Here is a 22,095-nt window from a genome sequence, read left to right on the forward strand (position 1 = left end):
ACTAATAACCATCAGTCTGTCTTATTAAAACCCTTTTAAGTGTGCACTAAATGTTTTGCATGATCAGATGTATTAATACAGCCGTCTTTTTAAACATTTAGCATTGATCCTGAGACAAAAACGTGCTTCAAGATTTATGTATTTGTTTATCGTGATCAGAGGTTTATTATATATTTTGCATAATAAATACAAGGGGTGAATAAAATCATAAAATATTCTATATACACTCACCTAAAGGATTATTAGGAACACCATACTAATACTGTGTTTGCCCCCCTTTTGGCTTCAAAACTGCCTTAATTCTATGTGGCATTGATTCAATAAGGTGCTGAAAGCATTCTTTAGAAATGTAGGCCCATATTGATAGGATAGCATCTTACAGTTGAGGGAGATTTGTGGGATGCACATCCAGGGCACGAAGCTCCCGTTCCACCACATCCCAAAGATGCTCTATTGGGTTGAGATCTGGTGACTGTGCGGGCCATTTTAGTACAGTGAACTCATTGTCATGTTCAAGAAACCAATTTTAAATGATTCGAGCTTTGTGACATGATGCATTACACTGCTGGAAGTAGCCATCAGAGGATGGGTACATGGTGCTCATAAAGGGATGGACATGGTCAGAAACAATGCTCAGGTAGGCCGTGGCATTTAAACGATGCCCAATTGGCACTAAGGGGCCTAAAGTGTGCCAAGAAAACATCTCCCACACCATTACACCACCACCACCAGCCTGCACAGTGGTAACAAGGCATGATGGATCCATGTTCTCATTCTGTTTACCCCAAATTCTGACTCTACCATCTGAATATCCCAAAAAAAAGAGACTCAGACCGGGCAACATTTTTCCAATCTTCAACTGTCCAATTTTGGTGAGCTTGTGCAAATTGTAGCCTCTTTTTCCTCTTTGTAGTGGAGATGAGTGGTACACAGTGGGGTCTTCTGCTGTTGTAGCCCATCCGCCTCAAGGTTGTGCGTGTTGTGGCTTCACAAATGCTTTTCTGCATACCTTGGTTGTAACAAGTAGTTATTTCAGTCAAAGTTGCTCTTATCTATCAGCTTGAATCAGTCGGCCCATTCTCCTCTGACCTCTAGCATCAACAAGTCATTTTTGCCCAGAGGACTGCCGCATGGATGTTTTTCTCTTTTCACATCATTCTTTGTAAACCCTAGAAATGGTTGAGTGTGAAAATCCCAGTAACTGAGCAGATACTCAGACCGGCCCGTCTGGCACCAACAACTATGCCACGCTCAAAATTGCGTAAAACGCCTTTCTTTCCCATTCTGACATTCCGTTTGGAGTTCAGGAGATCGTCTTGACCAGGACCACACCCCTAAATGCATTGAAGTAACTGCTATGTGATTGGTTGATTAGATAATTGCATTAATGAGAAATTGAACAGGTGTTCCTAATAATCCTTTAGGTGAGTGTATTGTTTAAAGTTGGATGTTATTGTCTTAACTCATGTAAAATTGTGTGGGGTTTTTGTCATCCTGTATAAATGTTTGTGTTATTGTGTCTGTGCTCGCTGGCTAAATAGTTTTTTTTTTTTGCTGTATTGAATCACTGACAGTGACGCTATAATAAGAAAGTTACAGTATCATGGTTAGTCAGATAAAATCACATGCAGACATCGGGCATCTCAAAGTGTTTTTTGCACGCAGAGGCACAATGGGATCTCTTGATTGAAGTTCAACTTCAAAGGGAAATTTAACTGTCAAATTTTGGGGGCGGAGGTCGGATGGCTAACCTTCCGTAATTAAATGAAACAAAAGGTTGCCCTTTTATTGTGTTTTTGTTTGATGGTGAACAAAAGCAATTTCAGAAGGTCAGTTGTCTGTGGAGAAACATTGATATGCATTGATTCTTTTAAGCGAATTGCAAATGAAAAATAAATGACATCTGTAAGAGCAGATCTGTTACTATATTTGTCTGTGTTGTGCTCTTGTAGGACACAGATGGACGTTGTGTTACTCAAGAGAACAGACCAATGGACACGAGCCATCAAACATCTTTTGAAGGAAAAACTGAGCAGATCCTGGATAGTCTGAGTGTTTCTAAGCTGGCAAACTCCTGCAAAAGTGCTGAATATGTAAGATTTTACCTGTGAACTGCTTTAAGAGATTTACAGCTTTAAAAGGGGACATCGCATGTCTGTTATTGGACAGATAAACTCGGCATACTGTAAATGATTAAACATTTTCTGCAGTGGTCGGGCATTGCATTTTCAAATCTCACAGAGAAAATCTTTAAATGTTGTGTTGAATTTTTTTAAGTAAATCATCTTCATGAATTTTTTTTTTACTCTTTCCCTGTCAGTGTTTTTTAAAAAGTTGCCAGCCACCGCCAGCTGGGTAGATTACTTTAAAAACATCACATTTTGTGCAAAAAGCTGAGATAATTGAATTTTTGTAAATCAGATTCAGAGCTATGATTAAAACTTACACAGTTATTCCTGTTTTTGGATCAGTGAATGCTTTAGTGTTTTATAAGTTGGAAAAGAGAGCCACCTAGTGGATAATAGCGGAAATATGAATTCGTCATTGCCAAGGAAGTGTTTTCTCGTCAATGGCAAGGAAAGAGTTAAATGTGATTCATGCAGAAATCCGATACTCATACATGCACATTGAATATGAGTTGCAATTTCTTTATCTTCACATTCTGTTAGTTATCATTTGATAAATTACTGTAGTAGCATCTGTAACTCTGTACTGTCTCTCTGTTCACTTTCTAGAGCTCCTCTGAGGAACACAGAAGTTCACAGAAGATCTTGCATCCTCTCAGAGACACTGAGGATCTTGTGATAGACCCATTACACATTTATCCAGAGACATGTAGGACAGTAGATCTTAGATGCAGCACAGATCTAGAGATAGACGATGTCTGCAACGGAGGACAAGAAAATGAAGAGGATTTGGAGAACGACGTCCATTTCTTATCCACACAAGCAGATGAAATAAAAGAAATGACTCCGTCGAACAGGCACCTCTTGGAAGACATTGAGATAGATGTTATAGCACACGATAACCTCCAGCCTTCATCTGTCCTGGATCAGACCGGTGATATCTCACAGCAGTTTACAGACAGAGTCTCTCGCAGGAGCAGTCTAGAAGCAGATGGGTCTTGTGAGTTGGACCCTTCGTGTCGTTCAGAAAGCAGGAGAAGCAGTTTGTTGAGCTGTGGTACTGAGACCCACGACAAAGACTTCAGAAGATCCACTCCAGAACCAGTAAAGGAGACCCCGTTCAAACCAGACCAAAGAAAACCAGAGACTCTTTCCAAAAAAGATCGATTGCTCATACGTAAGATTAAACGATACTACGAACACGCCGAGCATCATGATGCCAGCTTTGCCATTAAACGTAGAGAAAGCCTTTCGTACATTCCTGCAGGCCTCGTCCGTAATCTTAGTCAACAGCTCAATGACCGTACGTCAGATGAAGATTCAGCATTACGCAAGAAGGTGACACGGCCAACATCGTGGGATGTTTTTAATCTGCCGGGCTTGGACAGCGAGACGTCCAAAGTGTGCAGTTCTGACTCCAAGACTGAAAATGACATTTTTAGGAAAGATGAGGAATTCCAGCCTGCATCTGACATGGTTGAGGTGTGGCAAGAGATGGAGGTAAAGACACTTGGAGAACCTCAGGACTCTATGGAAAGCATCGAGAACTCCATAATGGCTTCACCTGATCAGGAGAAGAACGCGGAGATCAGCAAGACCAGTTCTGATAGTGGACTTGGTGAACCTTTACTAATACTGGAAGAGTCTGATGAAACTTCTACACCTTCCCAAAACAACAGCAGCTTGGAAAAGGACAACAGCCAACAAGAGCATCACAAAATCAACCACAGTCCTCTTCCCAGAATCATCTCCTTGAAGTCTGCCAATGAACATGACCTGATCTTACAAGATATGGAGAAGATGAAAAAGAAAGTTTTCCACCTGGCCAGACAATACAGTCAGCGTATCAAAAATAACAGACCTGTAGTAAAACAGAGACCTAAACTCTCAGAAAGCCTCTTCATACCCAATAATCTCTCTTCTGTCATGGAGGAGAAACCTTTGGGAAAAGAAAAAGGTGAGGTTACATGTGTTTCTCAGGGGTAAGTAAAGCTTTCAGGATTATTGGAGTCCAACTGTGCGTTCACACCAGATGCGAATGAAGTGAATAAATGGCGCTATTTGCACGTAGTTGGACACTTGAGTGCTTTGAGTTAATTTGCAAAATATATATATATAGCTCAAATTGAGTAAAGAGCGTTTTTACAACTTACCAGATAATCCGACCTCCTCATTTACTTTCTTCCAAGCAAGGTCTTTTTTTATTCCTGTTTCTATAAAAGTACAAAAATGTGTTTTATAGCTTTGGGTGTCCATGTACACAGGGTTCCCAAGGGTTCTTGAAATTCTTAAAAGTTTGTGAGTCTGAGGACCTGGAAAGTTTTTAAAAAGAAAGTAAATAGATATAAGTCATTGAAAGTGCAAGAAATATGGATTTTTTCCAGAAAAAAAGATATTATTCCCTGTGTAGTGTATGACGTCATAAATACTCTGGACTTTTTTAGGGAACGTGCTAAACTGTTAGTTTTAAATGCTCATGTGTGCAAATTTTGATCCATACCAAAATGTTTTTTTGCATAGCTGTGTTTGACCCATGAAAACTGTAACCATGTCTCTTACAAGGTAACTCAATGTAACCTTGCTGTCCCCAAATAAAGTGCCTAAAGGGGCCATGGCACAAGACTTTTTTTAAGATGTCAAATAAATCTTTGGTGTCCCCAGAGCACATATGTGAAGTTTTAGCTCAAAATATCATATAAATAATTTATTATAGCATGTTAAAATTGACACTTTGTAGGTGTGAGCAAAAGTTGGCCGTATTGGGTGTGTCCTGTAAAATGCAAATGAGCTGATGAAATTCAAACACTGATCAGAATGATGGTGGTTTGTTGCTTTTAAAACTCAATTGTGCTTTTCTCTGCACTAAATGGCAGTGCTGTGGTCGGATAGTGCAGATTAAGGGGCGGTATTATTATAATAAGAGCTTCTTATGACATCATAAGGAGTGCCAGATTTCAACAACCTATTTTTTCATGAGCTTGTAGAGAATGGTTTACCAAAACTAAGTTACTGGGTTGATCTTTTTCACATTTTCAGGGTTGATAGAAGCACTGGGGACCCAATCATAGCAATTAAACATGAAAAAAGTCAGATTTTAATGCCATGGCCTCTTTAAATTTGATGGTATTGGACCTGGAAAGTTCTTGAAAGGTCCTTGAATTTTAGGAAGTTTACCAAGGTATGGGAACCCTGCATACAGTGACCATGATTTTTTCCTTTATTGTTGTTTCATATTTCTGCCTCAGCTCGCTACGTCATGATTACGTCACTACTCAAGCAAGCTCCTGATTGGTTAACATGGTGCAAATATTCGCCATATTTTGAGCATCAAACGCACTAAACGCTCCGTTCGTGCTGCCTAATTCTTCATTCGATTGCGTTTTTGCATTGTCTTCCCTTGTTAATCACTCGTGCTTAACGCTTCATTTGCGTCTGGTGTGAACGCATCATTATTGTGTTGTTAGCATCTTTATTTGACTTGTACTCTTTTCTGCATAGGGTTTCCTGACCGGTGTCTATCGCTGAATTTGATCGAGCAGGACCTTATTCAGGACTCGAAGACGAGTAGTTCATCCTCCAGTCTCTGTTCTCCAGGCAGTCCATACTTTTGTAGACTAAACATCCAGAGATCACAAAGCCCAGTCCAAAACGAAAGCTTCATCTGGCCAGACGTGAAGGAGTTGTGCTCCAAATATAACAACCAAGATCCGAAGATCATTTCCACTGTCTCACATCTTCTCCCAGTGGGACGTAGTATCTCTTGTCCAGAACCGGAGAGGTCCAAAGCTTCACGTTCCTCATCCCCCTGCAGTTTCACAATGCACAGAACTGCTAACACAGATTCAACATCAACGTCTTCCCACATGAACCTTTGTAAAGTAAACTCTTTAGATTATAATCTAGAAACACAGCACACGTTTGGACAGCAGGATAGCTGTTATCACCCCGGTCATCAAACCTCACCCACTGAGAACTTCACTATGGTTGAGAAGATCTGTAGGGTGAAACAAGAAGAAACTGGCATGGAAACCGAAAGAGAAGACGGCGATGAGAGTCGATTAAGATGGGAACAATGTGAACGTGCAATGATAAACAGTAAAGAGCAAGATTTGATGTGTGCTCTTGATCCACCCTGCTCGCTGGAGGAAACCGAGAACGGTCAACTTAGTTTGGTTAAAAACCTGAGGGAAAAAATTCAGAACCTGAGTTCTTACACGTGAGGTTTGGTTAGTACGCACACAAACTATTTGGATGTATTAGTCCCTGTATTGAAAGAAAGGCTTGTCTCAGGCAGGTTGGCGCATTTTTACATTTTTATAAAGCCTACATTCAGTTGACCAAACCTGTGGAGAGAGTATATATTTATAAGCTTGTCATGTAAATTTATGTACATTGGATTTTTGTTACATTAATTTGTGTGCTCCTCACCAGAATATAAGCATTTGTTTAAAGGTGTTGGCTGCAGTTTAAACCTGTAACTTATTCCCTTTTATATTTTGATTTGGTTAATTGTGCATCTTTATTGAAATGAAAAGCCACAAGAAATGAATTAGAATAAACAAAATGCTGTTTGTCATCCAAACTCCCTCAGATTATTAGAGACGTAAGAGAGGAACCGAGCGATATGATATGATATGAAATGCAGTGTATTTGTTTAAAGCTGTAGATGTGTATTGATTCTCATCTCTGTAGTGATGTAACTGAACACAGGAAACAACTTCATCTTATTAGAGAAGAAAACTGGATGATTATAATCAAATTAAACTCAATCAATGATGGGCAGTAGTTTGTCCTGTGTCTCTCTCTTCTTCATGTTCACTTGTAGTTTGTTTATTGTCCACATTGAATGTCTGTGTTTGTGTTCAACTTCATAGATCTGAATGTTATAGAAGAGGCGTCACTGTGTTCGGGTGAATAATCTTAAATATTGGGATTATTATTATTATTATTATAAGCTGTTTTTGTATTTTCTGCATATTGTAATGAGGTGTTGATCTTAAGCTTAATATCACTGTAATTGTTTATATTTATTCTTATTTATTTGACAAGATGTGAATACGCACAGTGTCTCTGTCAGCTATGACCGTTTGTAAAAATGATCCTTTTTGTTTTGTTTTGTTTCTGTTGTATAAGACGTGTACAATAAAATATTTTTTTCGAACTAATCTTCAATATATTATCTTGTCCTTCATTTTTCTGATTTTTTGAATTTTGAAGCAGTTTACATTAGTGTTAATGTGATGATTAATGAATAGGAAAGAAGCTAGAACTTCATCCTTGATTAAAAATGACCCCGTATTTCAATATGAGGTAAGTTATAATAACTACTGGGTAAAGTTATTTGTTCTGAAGAAATATCTAAAGATGATTTTGTGTGTTGTTGATGATGATGATGATGATAATTGGCTCCTCCCCTCATCATGATGATGAGCAGCTTTCAGGTTGTGAATCTCTCTTACTGAAGGTCTCGTGATGACAAACGGCGACAACTAGAGAGACACGGACAACTCAAACTAGCTGTGTGATAACTAACGTAACTAAACTAGCACTAACCCAGTAGTTCCGGTGAGGAGGATGGGTTGTGCGATCTCTGGTTCAGATCTGACATCGAGATCTAAAGCCCAGGAGATGAGAGATGAAACTCCAGCAGTTTATGTGAATGAACATCAGATTCAGATCATCAGAGATTCATGGAGAGTCATTCAGGAGGACATCGCTAAAGTGGGAATCATCATGTTTGTCAGGTAAATCAGTTCTCTTTTTAGAAATCTCACATATAATACTTATTTCAGACTAACACGTAACTGATTTATCAGCGGACAATACAAACCACAGGCAACATCTGTGCAGGCGAGACCGGGGCATGTTGTCACACTCTTTACACCTGATCATATACTGTATGTTTACCGGGGCATGTTGTCACAATGTTTGACGACACTGATATAAGTACATGTGTGTACTAAAGTGCGTATTATATAAACAGTTATTTAAACTCTAGTTAATGACTCGATTAAATGGTAACAATAAATGTCCAAAAATAATAATAATGGGGAGAGCGGAGCACAAACTAGGCTCTTTGTAATTAAAAAAAATATATTTAAGTTAGATGAATTTTTTTTACACAATCAACACACATCTCTGCTACAAATGAACACTTAAAGTTTGTTTTTGTGATCTACCGTTATCATACAATTACACTGAAAGTGACAGGAGTGCAAACGTTACCCCATAGTGGGGCTCATTGTAATAAACAGAATAAACAGTTTTCTGCTAGAAAATTTAGTTTAAACACAAATAAGTCAATCAAATTCTGTCTATATACTAAAGGTGGATATTGTTTCTATATCTGCCTTTAATAGATAGATATCCACACATCCATCCATCCATCATCCTTCATATAACCATCATTGTATTATTCATCAATGCATATGAAAAATCATAACAGTGAGTTGTTTCCCTGATATTGTATGAACAGTTATCATTTTGATGAATAGTATTTACATTGTTTTCATTTCATTATCATTGTATACCTGAGGCTGTGTGACAACTAACCCCGCTGTGTAAAAATGTTTTCAATCCCAGCTATCAGTTACTAGGAGTTGCTGACATGTTTTAAATGGTGTTATGTTTTAGGTAACAAGACAGAGATTAAAATTATTATTTTAAAAAATATATATTTTTTTATATTATTTTATTATATTTAAGGTTGGATTTGGTGACTTATACACCCAACTCAGAAATAAAAAAACATAAGATAAAGAAATTTTCTTTCATGCCTCCAAAACACTCTTTGTTCAATATCTTAACCAAAACACATCAAAACTTTTCACAAATTCACAGGAGATCTTCTGACAGTAAAAAAAGCACAGACTGTGTTACAATTAACTTCGTGTTAGTTTGTGCACCGCTCAGTCCAATAAAAAAAAAGATCTTGTCTATAAAACCATTTATTTTCACTTAACATCAACAATAGCATTTACGATCCAATGAATGACACTGAATCAAATCAGGTTGAGATCACATTTAGAGGTTACGGTTAAGTACTGTAGGTTGTACACATTATTAACTGTAATGTTTTGGTTCAGTAGTAAATGCAAGACATTTGGGAACTGATGAATAAAATGAGAGTCTGAAAGAAATATAAAGTTAAATAAGCATGAGGGATTTAAGATGTGTGACAGCTCAGATGTGTGGCATACAAATGTGTTTTCTCTTCTGGTTGCATAAAAAACAGTGAATCATTAGAATCATATAATACTGAATCAGGTAAAAATAACGTTTGTAAAGCAACTTTATTATGATCTCAAGGGAGCTGTGCATTCGGTTTCTATTCCTGCTAACATCAGAGTTTCACACATACTGTCAGATCTTTTTATCACAGGTGATGCTGGACTTTCTATCAAATGTGCCTTTATTATGCAGTTAAAAGCTCTTACAGAAGATGTAGATTACTGAATAATAATAAAGTCTGAAAACTTTTATATAGTTTCTGAGATATATACAGTAGCTTTCCTGTATATTTTCACTTTTTTATTGGGCTTTTTTGATTTTAGCTCAAGAGTGAGATGTGGGAATATAAAATGATGAAACCAAACTCAAAGCTGAATGACTGTAAACACAGAAACTCTTGTGTGTCTTCAGCTACACTTTGATCTTTGATTGATTTTTTTGTATCGATTTGAATCTTAATGGAAAAATATTTCGTCTGTAGTCTGTGGTGGAGATTTCTGAGAACATCGTTTCAAAGCATTCAGGAGTCATATCATCAGTGTCAGTGTCTGTTGTGTGCTGTCATGAGTTCACACTTACAAATAAGTCAGAAAGAGTGAATGATATGAGGGCCACTCCACTCCATCAATGCCATTTCTGTACCTAGGACATTATGTGTTTTAAAATGCAAGAAAATTAACTGTAAAATACATTTTAGTATTAAACAAAGTGCCTGTAACACCAAATGTAAACTATCTCATTTAAAACATTAATTAAAACTACATATAACACTGAAAACAGCATTTTATCCATTCCTGCTCTCTGTGTAGTTCAATCTTCTGCCAGAGACAAGGTTTAATAGTCCAAAGTACCCAGGGTTCCCACATGTCTTTGAAATCCTTGAAAGTTTGTGAATTTGGGTAAAAAATGTAAGGACCTGGGAAGTTTTTGAAAATATATATGCATAGTACAGATCATTGAAAGTGCTTGAATCTATTTCATGCAAGAAGTTTACTGGGAAAAAATCCATATTATTCCCTGTGTAGTGTAGGATAATATCATAAAAATTCTAGACTTTTTAAGCACACGTGTTAAACTGTTCACTTTAAATGCTTATATCTTCTGTATGTGAATGTTGATTTATACCAAAATGCTTTTTTTCATAGTTATGTTTGTCTCAGGTTACGTATGTAACTGTTGTTCTCTGAGAAGGGAACGAGACGCTGCGTCTCCCTTGCCATACTTCCTGCGTCCCTGTAACGCCGTCTTTGGCAATATTTCAGATAGCGATATACTTCCTGACTCCCGCGTCACTCTGTCTTTGTCATTAAGCCTCACCATTGGTTGAATTTGATATACACATTTAGACGCACTTACCCCTGGAGGCGTCCCCAAAGTGTCACCGCAGTGACGCAGCGCGAGTTCCCTCAAAAGGGAACTGTAACAATGAACCTTAAAAGGTAACACGATGTAACCTTGCTCTCACTTCAAATGTGTCCCCAGATTTAGTCTTTGAATTTGAGGGTATTGGACCTGGAAAGTCCTTGAAAGGTCCTTGAATTTGAAGTTAACTAAGGTGTGGGAACCCTTCATACCAGACAAACTAACCAATGTATGTAGCAGTGTCTCAGTAAAACCATTCATCCTTTACAGAGCACCACATTAACACCACAGACACTTTTTTTGGGATGATGGTCTCTTTTCTATAGACACAAGACATGAATCCTCTTTCTGTGTGTTTTTTATGTGTTTAAATCTAAACTCCTCCTTGAGATCTGATGTCACACCGATACAACTCGTTTAACTCTTTCAAAACACTTTAATAGTTGAAGGATGATTTGTTATTCTAGATGCTGACCGTCTGTTGTCTTGGTAACAGGTTATTCGAGACTCATCCGGAGTGTAAGGATGTGTTTTTCCTCTTTCGGGATGTGGAGGATCTGGAGAGATTACGGACCAGTAGGGAACTCCGTGCCCACGGCCTCCGGTCAGTATTCATCATCATCATTCAATAATAAACCATCTGATAACACACCCACACATTAAACTAATTCATACGTGTTTGCTGCTGTGCCTTTAAGTGCATTAACTCTTAAATACCCATTACAGGACTGAAGCTTTAATTAGAGACATTAATGTTAGATTTGGAGCAGCGTGCTGTGTGGGTATAGCGTCGCTCTCGATCGGGAATAAAAGGCCAAGTGTCTGTCGAGCGGCACTCATGGACATCAGCCGCTGAGACTCAGTGGGTTTGTGTCCGTGACTGCAGGTCTCAGTGGGTTTGTTGTGTTTGTTTTGTGTGTTTATAATGAGCTTGTGTCTCTGCACGACTCTTCACAGCAGCAAACAAACACACTGACCTGCCCGCGGGCCGCTGCGCCCAATTTAGCCCCTTTAACAGTCTGATATCAACAGAGAAACACACGGGAACATCCATTCAAGTGTCTGATGATGAAGTGTCATTTTCATACAATGATTTTGATTTATTGTGATAAGATCATCATGATGCTCATGTAACACTGAATATATTTTCCATTACGGTCAGTGTGTTAGATGTGTAAAATGAATCATCAGTGGTTTTTGTCAAGACATTCAGATGTCAGACCTGTGATCTGATTTGAAGTCGTCGTCTGTGTCGTGCTGTTTAATGGTCCACCTGAAAAACAAAGCTGAAATGTGATTGGTTGCTTTACACGAAGTTCAGGAGTCCTCTTGGGCAGTCCTTGACCAATGTCAGTATTATAAATAACAGTAATAGTTTAAACAAATTTGTGTTACCCAAATAGCAAAAAAATTATTTGGTGAAAAATATGTTTTAAATTCATATGTGCTAAATACATTTTGTAGCTTAATTAAATATATTTTTTAATCTTCATATATGAGAATAGATTTAAAAATTTATTTCAGGGCCAACAAAAACATTTCTACTTTTACAACCCATATGCCAAAGAATATACATTTTGTACACATTTTTATGTTTTGGCCAGGAAAACTATAAAGTATAAGTATATAATGTATATGTATGTAGAAAATTATAAGTATATTTTTGCAGTTGAAAATATTTGACATATTGAAATATTTTTGAGATGTTGAAAATAAGTTTTTCTTCCAATGCAATGTACATATAAATGCTTTAAAACATATTTCAAAATATACAAAAATTGCCCAAAAATATATTGGTGAAATGCATTTTTGTAAACATATTTTATTTCAGCACATATATATTTTTTTAATATATCTTGATGTGTATTTTGCTCCTCTTTGGTGAGGTCATGTATTGGGGCAGAAGGTTCGCACTGGGGACTTTAGTAAATATTGCTTTCTATGTAAGTGTGTTGTGTTTGAAATGAAGGTCAAGCTCTGTAAAGTGAAGGTCACATGATATGAACCTTTATTGATTTAATAAACACAATCTGTATATGTTTTCTGTGTTAATATAAGTTTTGATTTTGTTGTACAGGGTGATGTCTTTCATTGAGAAGAGCGTGGCGAGACTCGATCAGTCCGATCGCTTACAGACTCTTGCGCTGGAACTGGGCAGAAGTCATTATCGCTATAACGCCTCTCCAAAGTATTATGGGGTAAAAACATTTCCTCTTATGTCTGTAAAAGTGCAGCATGATTCTCGATAACAGTCAAGTCTTTTACATTTTTGGGGAGAACTCACACCGTTTTAATTGACCTGCTGCATCCATCTACATGACAGATTTTGATCACTTTTAAGCTTTATTGTAAATATAATGACTGGATGAGTTGTTTAAATGTAACAATTGAAACTTTTACGTGTTTTATTTTATTAGTTGTTGGTTTTCTATCACAATCCTCAGGGCTTCAGATTTCCCCCCCCCACATGTTTCCAGTGTAGTGTATCAGATCACATGAGAATCATTTATATACAGAACATTCAGTTTTCTCAGTAATAATCTCTTCTGCATGCTTTATTCAACATGTTTAACTGATTCAGAAGTGAAATCTTTGTGTTTTGTTTTCAGTATGTAGGAACAGAGTTTATTTGTGCTGTGCAGCCGATACTAAAAGACAAATGGACAAATGAACTGGAAGATGCCTGGAAGGTACAGAGAGAAATATTAGTATCAACCAATAAAAACATCCATGCTAACAATTAGTTGTTTATAGTTGTAACGTTAGTTAAAGGGATAGTTCACCTTAAAATGAAAATTCTGTAATCATGATCTCATCTTCATGTTGTCTAAACCTGTATGAATTAATTTTTTCTGATGAAGAGTTTCGTTGCAAAACAAGATAATAATAAACATGTTTTGACAAAAAATGTTAAAAATGGAGTTATGTTATCATGTTATCATTTTGTTTTATGGTGCTACTTAGCTGTATTTTTTAAGTTATAAAAAGGTTTAAATCAAAACAAACCAACTGCAGTTGAATTGATATAAATTGGAATGCACAACCAAAAAAACAAGATTTCTGAAAAATTAAAAAAAAAAGAGTTATCTTGTTTTGCAACGAAACTCTTCATTTTGAGAAATGATGTTAAACACACACAGCAGTAGGTGACCATTGACTTCCATAGTAGGAAAACAAATATTTTGGAAGTATTGTGATAAATGATGAAGAAAATATTGTGAGAAATGATGGTAGGCACACAGTTGACAGTACCCAATAAATTCCATCATATTTTTTATTCCTACTATGGAAGTCTATGGTCACTTACTGCTGTGTGTTTACCTTCATTTCTCAAAATATTGTGTTCATCAGAAAAAAGAAATTCATACAGGTTTAGAACAACGTGAAAATGAAGAAATGATGACAGAATGTTCATTATAAGGTGAACCATCCCTTTAATGCATCATGAACTAACAATAATACATTTTCTTTGCTTCAGTTTCCAGATAGAACTTTTTATTAGAATTTGATAAGAGGTCAGTCTGTATAAACTAAAAACAAGATTCTTTGGGGTTTAAGGTTAGAAACTAGAATCTGTTAGATGTACTGAAATAGACAAGTGATTTTGTTTTTCTCTTTAGGCGCTGTTTCAGTACATCATTCACATCATGAAGGACGGTTATCTGGAAGAAGAGAAAACCAAACATAATCCCACAGTGACGGCCACCAATGAAAGACCAGACAAGAGACACACGGCCATTTAAAGCCTTCAATCATTTGAACATATGTTGTGTACATAGTGTATTTATTCCTTGAAATAGTTTTTTCTTGTTTATTTGATCAGTGCCAATTCAAGATGTGTTAACGTGTAGAAGAACAGAAACCAGAAGTCCATTAACTTGATTGAGCTCAATTTAATTTTGGGCTTCAAACGACTCCCTCAGTATGAAACCAATTTTTAGGTCACGTCAAATGCAATAAACACAACATTGCAAGTCAAATTATGAATTATAAAAGTTGTTTCATTTCTGACAAAGAAAATGTTTTCATCTTTATACAGATTCCACGGTAAAGCTCGACGCTGTGATTCAGGTAAAACAATAACAGGAGCAACTTTTATTATTAAAGGGGGATTTCAAACCTAAAAACAATGAAATTAACTTAAGACACCGTCTGATACTTCACATACGGGCAACATTTCTGCAGTCCAAACATGACTTTAAATCAAATTTCTTTACCAACAGAACTCAGACTCGTTTTTACCCAATTAAACCCTCAGCATCTTAAAAAAAAAAAAAACACTTTTGTAAGATGATGTAAATGAACAAAATCTTTTCATCAGTCCAATAACAGAGAAATTAAATCTGGTTTGAAGAGAAGACATCAAAGGTTGTCAGGTTATTCCTGATCATTCGTCCTCTGAGAAGCACCACACATAATGAATATATCAGATTTCCCATCAGTACCGGAGCAGATGTTTCATACGGGTGTCTGTGATTGTAACGCTGCAGTGGCTGATGGGAAGATGGAGTGGCACAGGTGAGTGTTTGATGTCATGGAGAGGTTATATTAACAGCGCACCTCTCTCGCTCGTTCTCTCTCTCTCTCCATTAGACTCTGTCTTTTACTGTGTGGCTTTAGTTTTCTTGCTTTTACTCTTTTTATCTTTCTTCTTCAGCCCATCCATGTGCGCTCTCACCAAATTAGAATATGCCTGAAATCAAACAAATACAGATCTGAGAGGACAACATCTGTACACGGGCAAATGTAACATCAACAATAATCTAAATGTCAATCTCATTGTTCTGTATTATAAAGCTTTAAATAGACTGATATAAAAAACACACACATTAAACACAGACAAATAAAAGTGCTACAACAATCAACATAAGAAATTGTAAGGCTTACCATTTGAAATTTGATTACTTCTTTGGTGGTTATCTAAAAGAAACACAACAAGTTGAAGTTTTACAGAAGCGCTTACATCTAAAGAGACACATGATGTACAGTGCTTTACAACAACCTACACAAGAAATCTGCACCTCTGAAAACTCTTCAGAAATAACACAACTAACAATATAACATTAAAAGCTTCTCAACACAAAACCTTTTGTTGTACTTTTTGTCAATAAAGATTCTGATTCTTTCTGAATCATGTGAGAAGCAAGAAAATTCAGTAACACTACAATAAGGTTGCATTAGTTAACATTGAGTTAATTCATTAGCTAACATGAACTAACAATGAGTAATACTTCTACAGCATTTATTCATCTTACTTCATTTCAACATTTACTAATACATTTATAAAAGCAAGCATCGTAACTGTTAACATTAATTAATTCAGCATAAACTAACATCAAGAACTGTATTGAAATTAACTAACATTTACAAGAATTATACCAAAGCTCTTTATTCTGATTGGTTGAAAAATGTTCTACAGGTATGCATTATTTTCAATAAATGCACACCTGACCTTTAAAATGTCTTAAAATAACCTCCAAAGCAATGGGTCTCAATCACTAAGCATGCGTAAGCAAGAAGAAGTAAAAAGAACCCTATAATATATGTCTGTATTTTTTCCTTGTTCATTATTATTGCGTACATGTGGTCTAAGTTGTTCTTACATTTTTGCAAACATTTAAAACAAATTTTAGTGTGAAAGTTTTTCTTGAAGAATGATTTGTAATTTAAAACATTTTACGAACAAATTTGTGCATACGCATGCTTACCGTGGTATAAGAGGAATAATTGACTCTCGTCCTTTGAATTATTTGAAAATAATGTACACTTGCATCGTGCTGCATTACCACCTTGGGTGTGAATTATTTTCTTACAATTCAACGGCCGTCGTCAACTTTTCCTTACTTAATAAATGTTGAAAAACTATATTGTTCATTGTTTGTTTATGTTAGTTAATTAATGTTTACTGATAAACCCTTATTGTAAAGTGTTACTGATATCTAATACATTTAAAGTCTGCTAAGTTAACAGATTTGACTTAAATATTAATAGATTGACGGAGTATGCAAATGAATCCCTCAAATCTTCTTACCACTGTGCTGATCTTCTTCTTGCCGTCTGAAGCTCTGAGGAGACATTTGTTATCAGTTGGCTCAAAGGTCTCTGGATGTCCTTTCCTGGGGACCGGCTTTGTTCTCCCATCATCTGAAAATAAAACATCATCAGGAATCTCAAATAAAAACCACATCTTTCTCGGTTTCATACTTGTGTTGAGTTTTATTAAAAGCTGAAAGATTATTTAGGCATGTTGAGGGATTTGGTTTGGACATCACATACATTTCTTTAAAGTGATGACCACACTTCCACTCGTCCGACATTTCTGGAAGAGTCGCGTGAGTTCAGTAAGAAACTGCAGAGAAAAAGAAAATGAAAGAAGCTGTCTGACTGAATCTGAGATTATTACTGACATCACTTTCCCTTCAGTATCCACTACAGTGTAATATATATATATATATATATATATATATATATATATATATAATGATGACACAATATTAAACTGCATTAACATCTGTGAAGAATAAAATGATTGTCTGATGATTGAATGATTCATCTGCTCATGAGCTCCAGCAGTCTGAGAGGAACTTAACACGTTTATAAAATAAATAAACATTCAGAGTCAATATGATCAGCAAATAAATTCAATTCACTGATTTGTTTCTATCAAAAAGACAGAGACATCTGTACAGATTTAACGAGTCTAACACGACAAACATAGTTTTAAAAAACTACAAAAATAAAGGGTGAACATTAGTTATGTTTTAATAACGTTAGAAGCAAAAAATAATCATCTTGAGTTATTTGAATAAACAAAAATGAGTCTGAAATGTTTGTGAGCTTTAGCTTGCTAACATAATTTAACTTCACGCGCTCGTTTAAAACCTCAACATTCAGAGTCTCGTGTGCAGCTCGTCTATTTCTGCAGCTGTAAAACACAAAATCTGTAAAATAAATTCTTCTTACCGCGTCGTTTTCTAACAACACCATGTTTTGTGAATGAAGTATTAGCACATTGATGAGAAGAACACGTCGCTCTCAGCTGCACTGAAGCTCCGCCCCCTTATGCGCTTCTTCACGCGGGTCGTAACAGCGTCACATGACGTCACTACTGCCCTCTAGCGGGATAAAGTGAGTTTGCACATTTAATTCTGTAAATGAGACATAAGAGTTTGGGATTGTAATTTAGCAAACATAATCTGACAATTAATTTAAAAGTCAATAAAAATACAAAACTATCAAGTCCAGATTGAACGAAATAATTAATAAAAATATGACAATAAAATACACCAAAACAATTGGTTCATAAAAGCACATTTGTATTTCCGAGGAGAAAGTTACGCAAAAATTAATAAATAATGTACAGCTTAAATGCCCTGCTTTGGAAAAAAAGGTTTTGCCAAAAACATAACCAAAGCAAAAATGTTAAATAATTATTCTGGCAATGAATTTATGAAATAAATAAAAAATCTCTGAATATTTGCTATAATAAAAGCACAAACTAAAAAAAAACAGGATAGTCTGCACAAAATAAAATAATTTAATGACTTTAGTTTTAACTCTCGAAATCTAAATATCCGTATATCAAAAGTTGACATGGCGATTCAAATATATGAGATATTTGTTTGATGAGCAAAAAACAAGACAATTTTCAAAAGTTATTTTATTGTATAAGATGTTTTTAATGAAATGTAATAGTATTTCAGTGTTTCATACAGTGGGGGTTTTTTTTTTACAAATACTGTCAGATAAATTTGACATTAACACTTTTACAACATATACAAGTTTATTATTTGACAAATTTTAATAAATTATGTGGATTTAGAGAAAACACAATCATGGTTTTGATTCAGCTCAGAAAGTGGAACTGCATATTGTGAATTCCAGTCTCTGTCAAACACCAGACTCATCTGCCTATGAAATGTGTTTCCTGGTAACTCAGAATGCAAAGCATCCTGGGAAATCATCAAACCCACACCAGCAGTCGTGTTGAAGTAATCCGCTGACCAATTAGACGTCCCTGTGGCATAACAAACAATACAAAACAAGAGTATTAAAGATTTGAATTATATTTGTACATTAGTAAACAAGTCTATACTGTAACTCACCTATATAAGCCACTTTATCTGTCACCATATATTTATTGTGGTTGATGTTGGCATATGGGATATGTGACTGATTCCCAACTGGAATAACATATAACCTCTGACAGAATAAAACAACTGGATTTGGATTTGACCATTGCACACAATCACACGCATCTAAACACTGATCTGAATACAGTTATATTTCATCTGATTTACCACTTGAATGTTGAGGCGGTCTGACGGGGAATGAAGAGCATCTAATGATCTGAGGAAGGGAAACACAGACGGGTCGGTCTCAAGACCGCAGCTGAACAACAGACACACAGAGATGTTCTTCTCGAAGGCAGAACGCTTCAGCGCGTTTTCAATGGTTGGCCAATATCTGTGACCACAAATACAAAACAAAAACATCACTGTACTCGTCACATTCAGCCCAAAACACTGCGATTTAATCCTGACACACTGAGCTTCACCCGTGACGATGAAAGAACTTTGAAGCAGGATAATACTCCATGACAGACACGTGTATGAACTCTTGAGCATCTCTGATAGCCGACAGAATGGCATCAAGGTCACGAGTGCGAGAGTCCGGACAGAACGCAGGTGGAGACGCCTGACAAATATGAGAGAGATGAGAACACAAACTGAATAATAACTTTCACACTGAAGGAATAATCATGTCAATGATTTGTTTAATGAAGGTCACATCACCGTTATAAAAACTTTACTGGCTACTCCACTGAGGTCGACCAGCAGCGGATGCTCTTGATTAATATTGGTGTCATAGGTGGACGGCCAGCGGTCAGGGATGGAGGAGTTGGAGCGACCCATCACCCAATACGACTGAAAGATTTTCTGCAGGTCTGTAGCCAGACTGCTGGAGTTATAAATCACCACACCCAGTTCCTTAACCTAAAGAGATTCATCAGACGGTGAATATCAGACGGGTAGATCATGCAAATCTTTCTCTTTATCTTCACCTGCGTTAAAGCTCGCCAGTCCATGTTGGCGCTGCCAATGTAAATGTGTCTCCTGTCCACGATCCAGAATTTTGTGTGAAGAATTCCTTTAGTCAATCGCCCAAAGTTTACTCTTCTTATCTGTGCACCTGCATTACAACATACACGGTTTGAAAATATATAGAAAAGTAAAGGAAGGCTACTAGTTTGTATAAATCGTATTAGACCCATCATAAATACTTAAGAGTGTCTGACCGTTTTCTTTGAGAATCTTTAAGTCTGTTGAGTTGTAAGCCAGGGTGGGAATGCTGGTCACCACACGTACAGACACATTTCTGGATGGTAAAGCTTTGAACTCTTCTAATATAGCTCTACCCTGTCATAAAGAAACAACAGACATGACAACATGACTTTATATGTAAGATGAGCGTAGCTACGTGAAGATGTAAACACATACAGATGTGTCTGTAGACGAGTTCACGTTTATGTCTTCAGCAGAAAGAGACCAGTAGAATGATGCCACATCAATCTCCTCTGTGGCCAAAGACAGAAGATCTTTCCAGGCTTCATACAGACTTTTTCCAAAGGTCACATTCATCCCATAATCCACAGAGAGAGGAATACTCTCAACCAAAACAATCCTGTCATCAGAAACAGAAGAAACCAGGCACATTATCTGACCACATCTTCTGGTGTGACTGAAACTTTTCATGGTTTCTACACATCTTATATACAACTAGAACTGTTTCTTGTGCTTAAAACAAGCAAATAAATCTGCCAATTGGGTAAGAAATTTTTCTTGAATTAAGTGTTTAAATGTGATATTTCACCATTATATGAAAGTTTTTCTTGAATCTGAAGTTGTATCTTTGCAAAAGTTTTTCTTTCACTTTAAATAAAAGTTTAAGCAGAACTTAAAGGGATAATTCAGCCAAAAGTTAAATTCTGTCATCATTTTCTCATCCTCATTCTAAATCTGTATGAATTTCTGTTTTCTGATGAACACAAAAGAAGATATTTTAATAAATGCTGGTAAACATACAGTTGACTGTACCCATGAATATCATCGTATTTGTTTTCCTACTATGGAAGTCAATGATTACATTCAGCTGTGTGTTTACCATCATTTATCAAAATATCTTCTTTTGTGTTACAGGCACTTACATCATTATGGTTCAGGACTGCTGACCTGAGATCAACAGCATTAAACGTCAGAACTGATATAGAAGTGAAATAAAGAAAGAGAAGTTCATGCACCTGCTCTGCTCGAGACTCTGATGTTTACAGACGGTCACAGTCGGATGAGGATTTAAAGCCTCACGAATCTCATCTTCATACTTTAATCTCTCGATTACTGTAACGGCCAATAAAACACCCAACAGAATCAAACATCCAGTGGCCGCCAGTGCGGTGGTGGGACACTTTGAGTCCTGAGAAGATCAAAACATTACATATTAAACATCAGTGTTGTTATATTGTGTTGAATATCTATTAAAATCAGAACTTACTCGTGATGTTATTACTGTTAATATGAATATACATTCAAATCAGAACTTACTCTTTTACGGGACACATAATTATCATGTAAACTCTTGTATGGAGATATCAACCCTGTGTCCTGTAATTGTGAGGATCTAAAGGAGATGGCAAACATGTTTCATATCGACAAACGGTTAGGGAAGAATTACAGCATACAAACACAGTTCATCTACAGAAAGTGATTTATTCTGGTCAAGGATCAACATGAAAACAGTGTAAATGATTTAATGTTTACTTACAGAGCCATGATGAACCAGGAGAGAAACTTCTGCGTTCTGTCCTGACAAAGAGAAAGATTCACAAATATCATCTCATTACTTCCTCTTTCTTATTTCATTTCTGTTTTTTATGTTGCTATAAACAGACATTTAAAGCTTTAAAGGAATAGTTCACCCCAAAATAAAGCTTACTCACCTTCAAGCCAGATGTATATGACCTTTTGTTTCATCCAAACACAATCAGAGTTATATAATATCCCGGCATAAAGAATTGATGTCATTTAGTACATTAAGATGCATTGTAAATAGATTTGAGTTTAATGTATTTACTGTATTCATCTATAAAATTACAAAACCTCATTCAGTATGTTGTGTTATTCATCATACAAAATATCACTGGAGAAGAAATTCCCTGACTTTTCTCATTTATAGTTTCACTTTCATTTCTCCAGAAACACAACTATGACCAGACACACATGCTTATATAAACACACTATATATATTTAGGTTATGTTACAAACATCCAATTTTCATGTGTTTTCTCCCAAATTAAAAATATATGAATAACTGCAACTAA

At 36.2% G+C, this 22,095-nt stretch overlaps 4 protein-coding genes across 6 annotated transcripts in view; 2 read left to right on the forward strand and 2 right to left on the reverse strand.

The window, feature by feature from the left end:
- LOC135737763 (pleckstrin homology domain-containing family G member 3) overlaps positions 1-7,292 on the forward strand; it is a 43,579-nt gene extending 36,287 nt beyond the window's left edge. The window contains exons 17-19 of the mRNA XM_065255680.2: positions 1,953-2,093; positions 2,736-4,083; positions 5,625-7,292. Coding sequence (XP_065111752.1) covers positions 1,953-2,093; positions 2,736-4,083; positions 5,625-6,346 — 2,211 coding nt within the window. The 3' untranslated portion in view covers positions 6,347-7,292. The remainder of the gene's footprint in view (positions 1-1,952; positions 2,094-2,735; positions 4,084-5,624) is intronic.
- A 306-nt stretch (positions 7,293-7,598) lies between these two features.
- On the forward strand, positions 7,599-14,562 carry xgb (x globin). Its single transcript, XM_065255130.1, has 5 exons — positions 7,599-7,870; positions 11,215-11,322; positions 12,796-12,916; positions 13,328-13,408; positions 14,339-14,562. The coding sequence occupies exons 1-5, from the start codon at positions 7,701-7,703 to the stop codon at positions 14,459-14,461; spliced, it is 603 nt and encodes a 200-aa protein (XP_065111202.1). The 5' UTR covers positions 7,599-7,700; the 3' UTR covers positions 14,462-14,562.
- Positions 14,563-14,591: 29 nt separating this feature from the next.
- srp14 (signal recognition particle 14) lies at positions 14,592-17,832 on the reverse strand. Its single transcript, XM_065255131.1, has 5 exons — positions 17,682-17,832; positions 16,995-17,067; positions 16,750-16,862; positions 15,606-15,638; positions 14,592-15,411 (listed from the first exon to the last, which is right to left on the reverse strand). Exons 1-5 carry the CDS (start codon positions 17,703-17,705, stop codon positions 15,322-15,324), a joined length of 333 nt encoding a protein of 110 aa, XP_065111203.1. The 5' UTR covers positions 17,706-17,832; the 3' UTR covers positions 14,592-15,321.
- A 548-nt stretch (positions 17,833-18,380) lies between these two features.
- Positions 18,381-22,049, reverse strand: LOC135737274 (5'-3' exonuclease PLD4). Of its 3 annotated transcripts, none has more exons than XM_065255139.2 (12): positions 21,715-22,041; positions 21,540-21,575; positions 21,320-21,395; positions 21,019-21,191; positions 20,219-20,402; positions 20,017-20,137; positions 19,783-19,910; positions 19,514-19,714; positions 19,276-19,415; positions 19,019-19,184; positions 18,824-18,920; positions 18,381-18,735 (listed from the first exon to the last, which is right to left on the reverse strand). In XM_065255139.2, exons 2-12 carry the CDS (start codon positions 21,545-21,547, stop codon positions 18,527-18,529), a joined length of 1,503 nt encoding a protein of 500 aa, XP_065111211.1. In that variant the 5' UTR covers positions 21,548-21,575; positions 21,715-22,041; the 3' UTR covers positions 18,381-18,526. The 3 variants fall into 3 exon arrangements, with proteins under 3 accessions (XP_065111211.1, XP_065111210.1, XP_065111212.1); XM_065255138.2 differs by having other exon boundaries at positions 18,382-18,735; positions 21,540-21,580; XM_065255140.2 differs by lacking the exon at positions 18,824-18,920 and having other exon boundaries at positions 18,542-18,735; positions 21,540-21,580; positions 21,715-22,049.
- Between the last annotated feature and the right edge of the window lie 46 nt (positions 22,050-22,095).

The sequence above is a fragment of the Paramisgurnus dabryanus genome, chromosome 17, assembly GCF_030506205.2.
Source record: "Paramisgurnus dabryanus chromosome 17, PD_genome_1.1, whole genome shotgun sequence".
Taxonomy (NCBI): Eukaryota; Metazoa; Chordata; class Actinopteri; order Cypriniformes; family Cobitidae; genus Paramisgurnus; species Paramisgurnus dabryanus.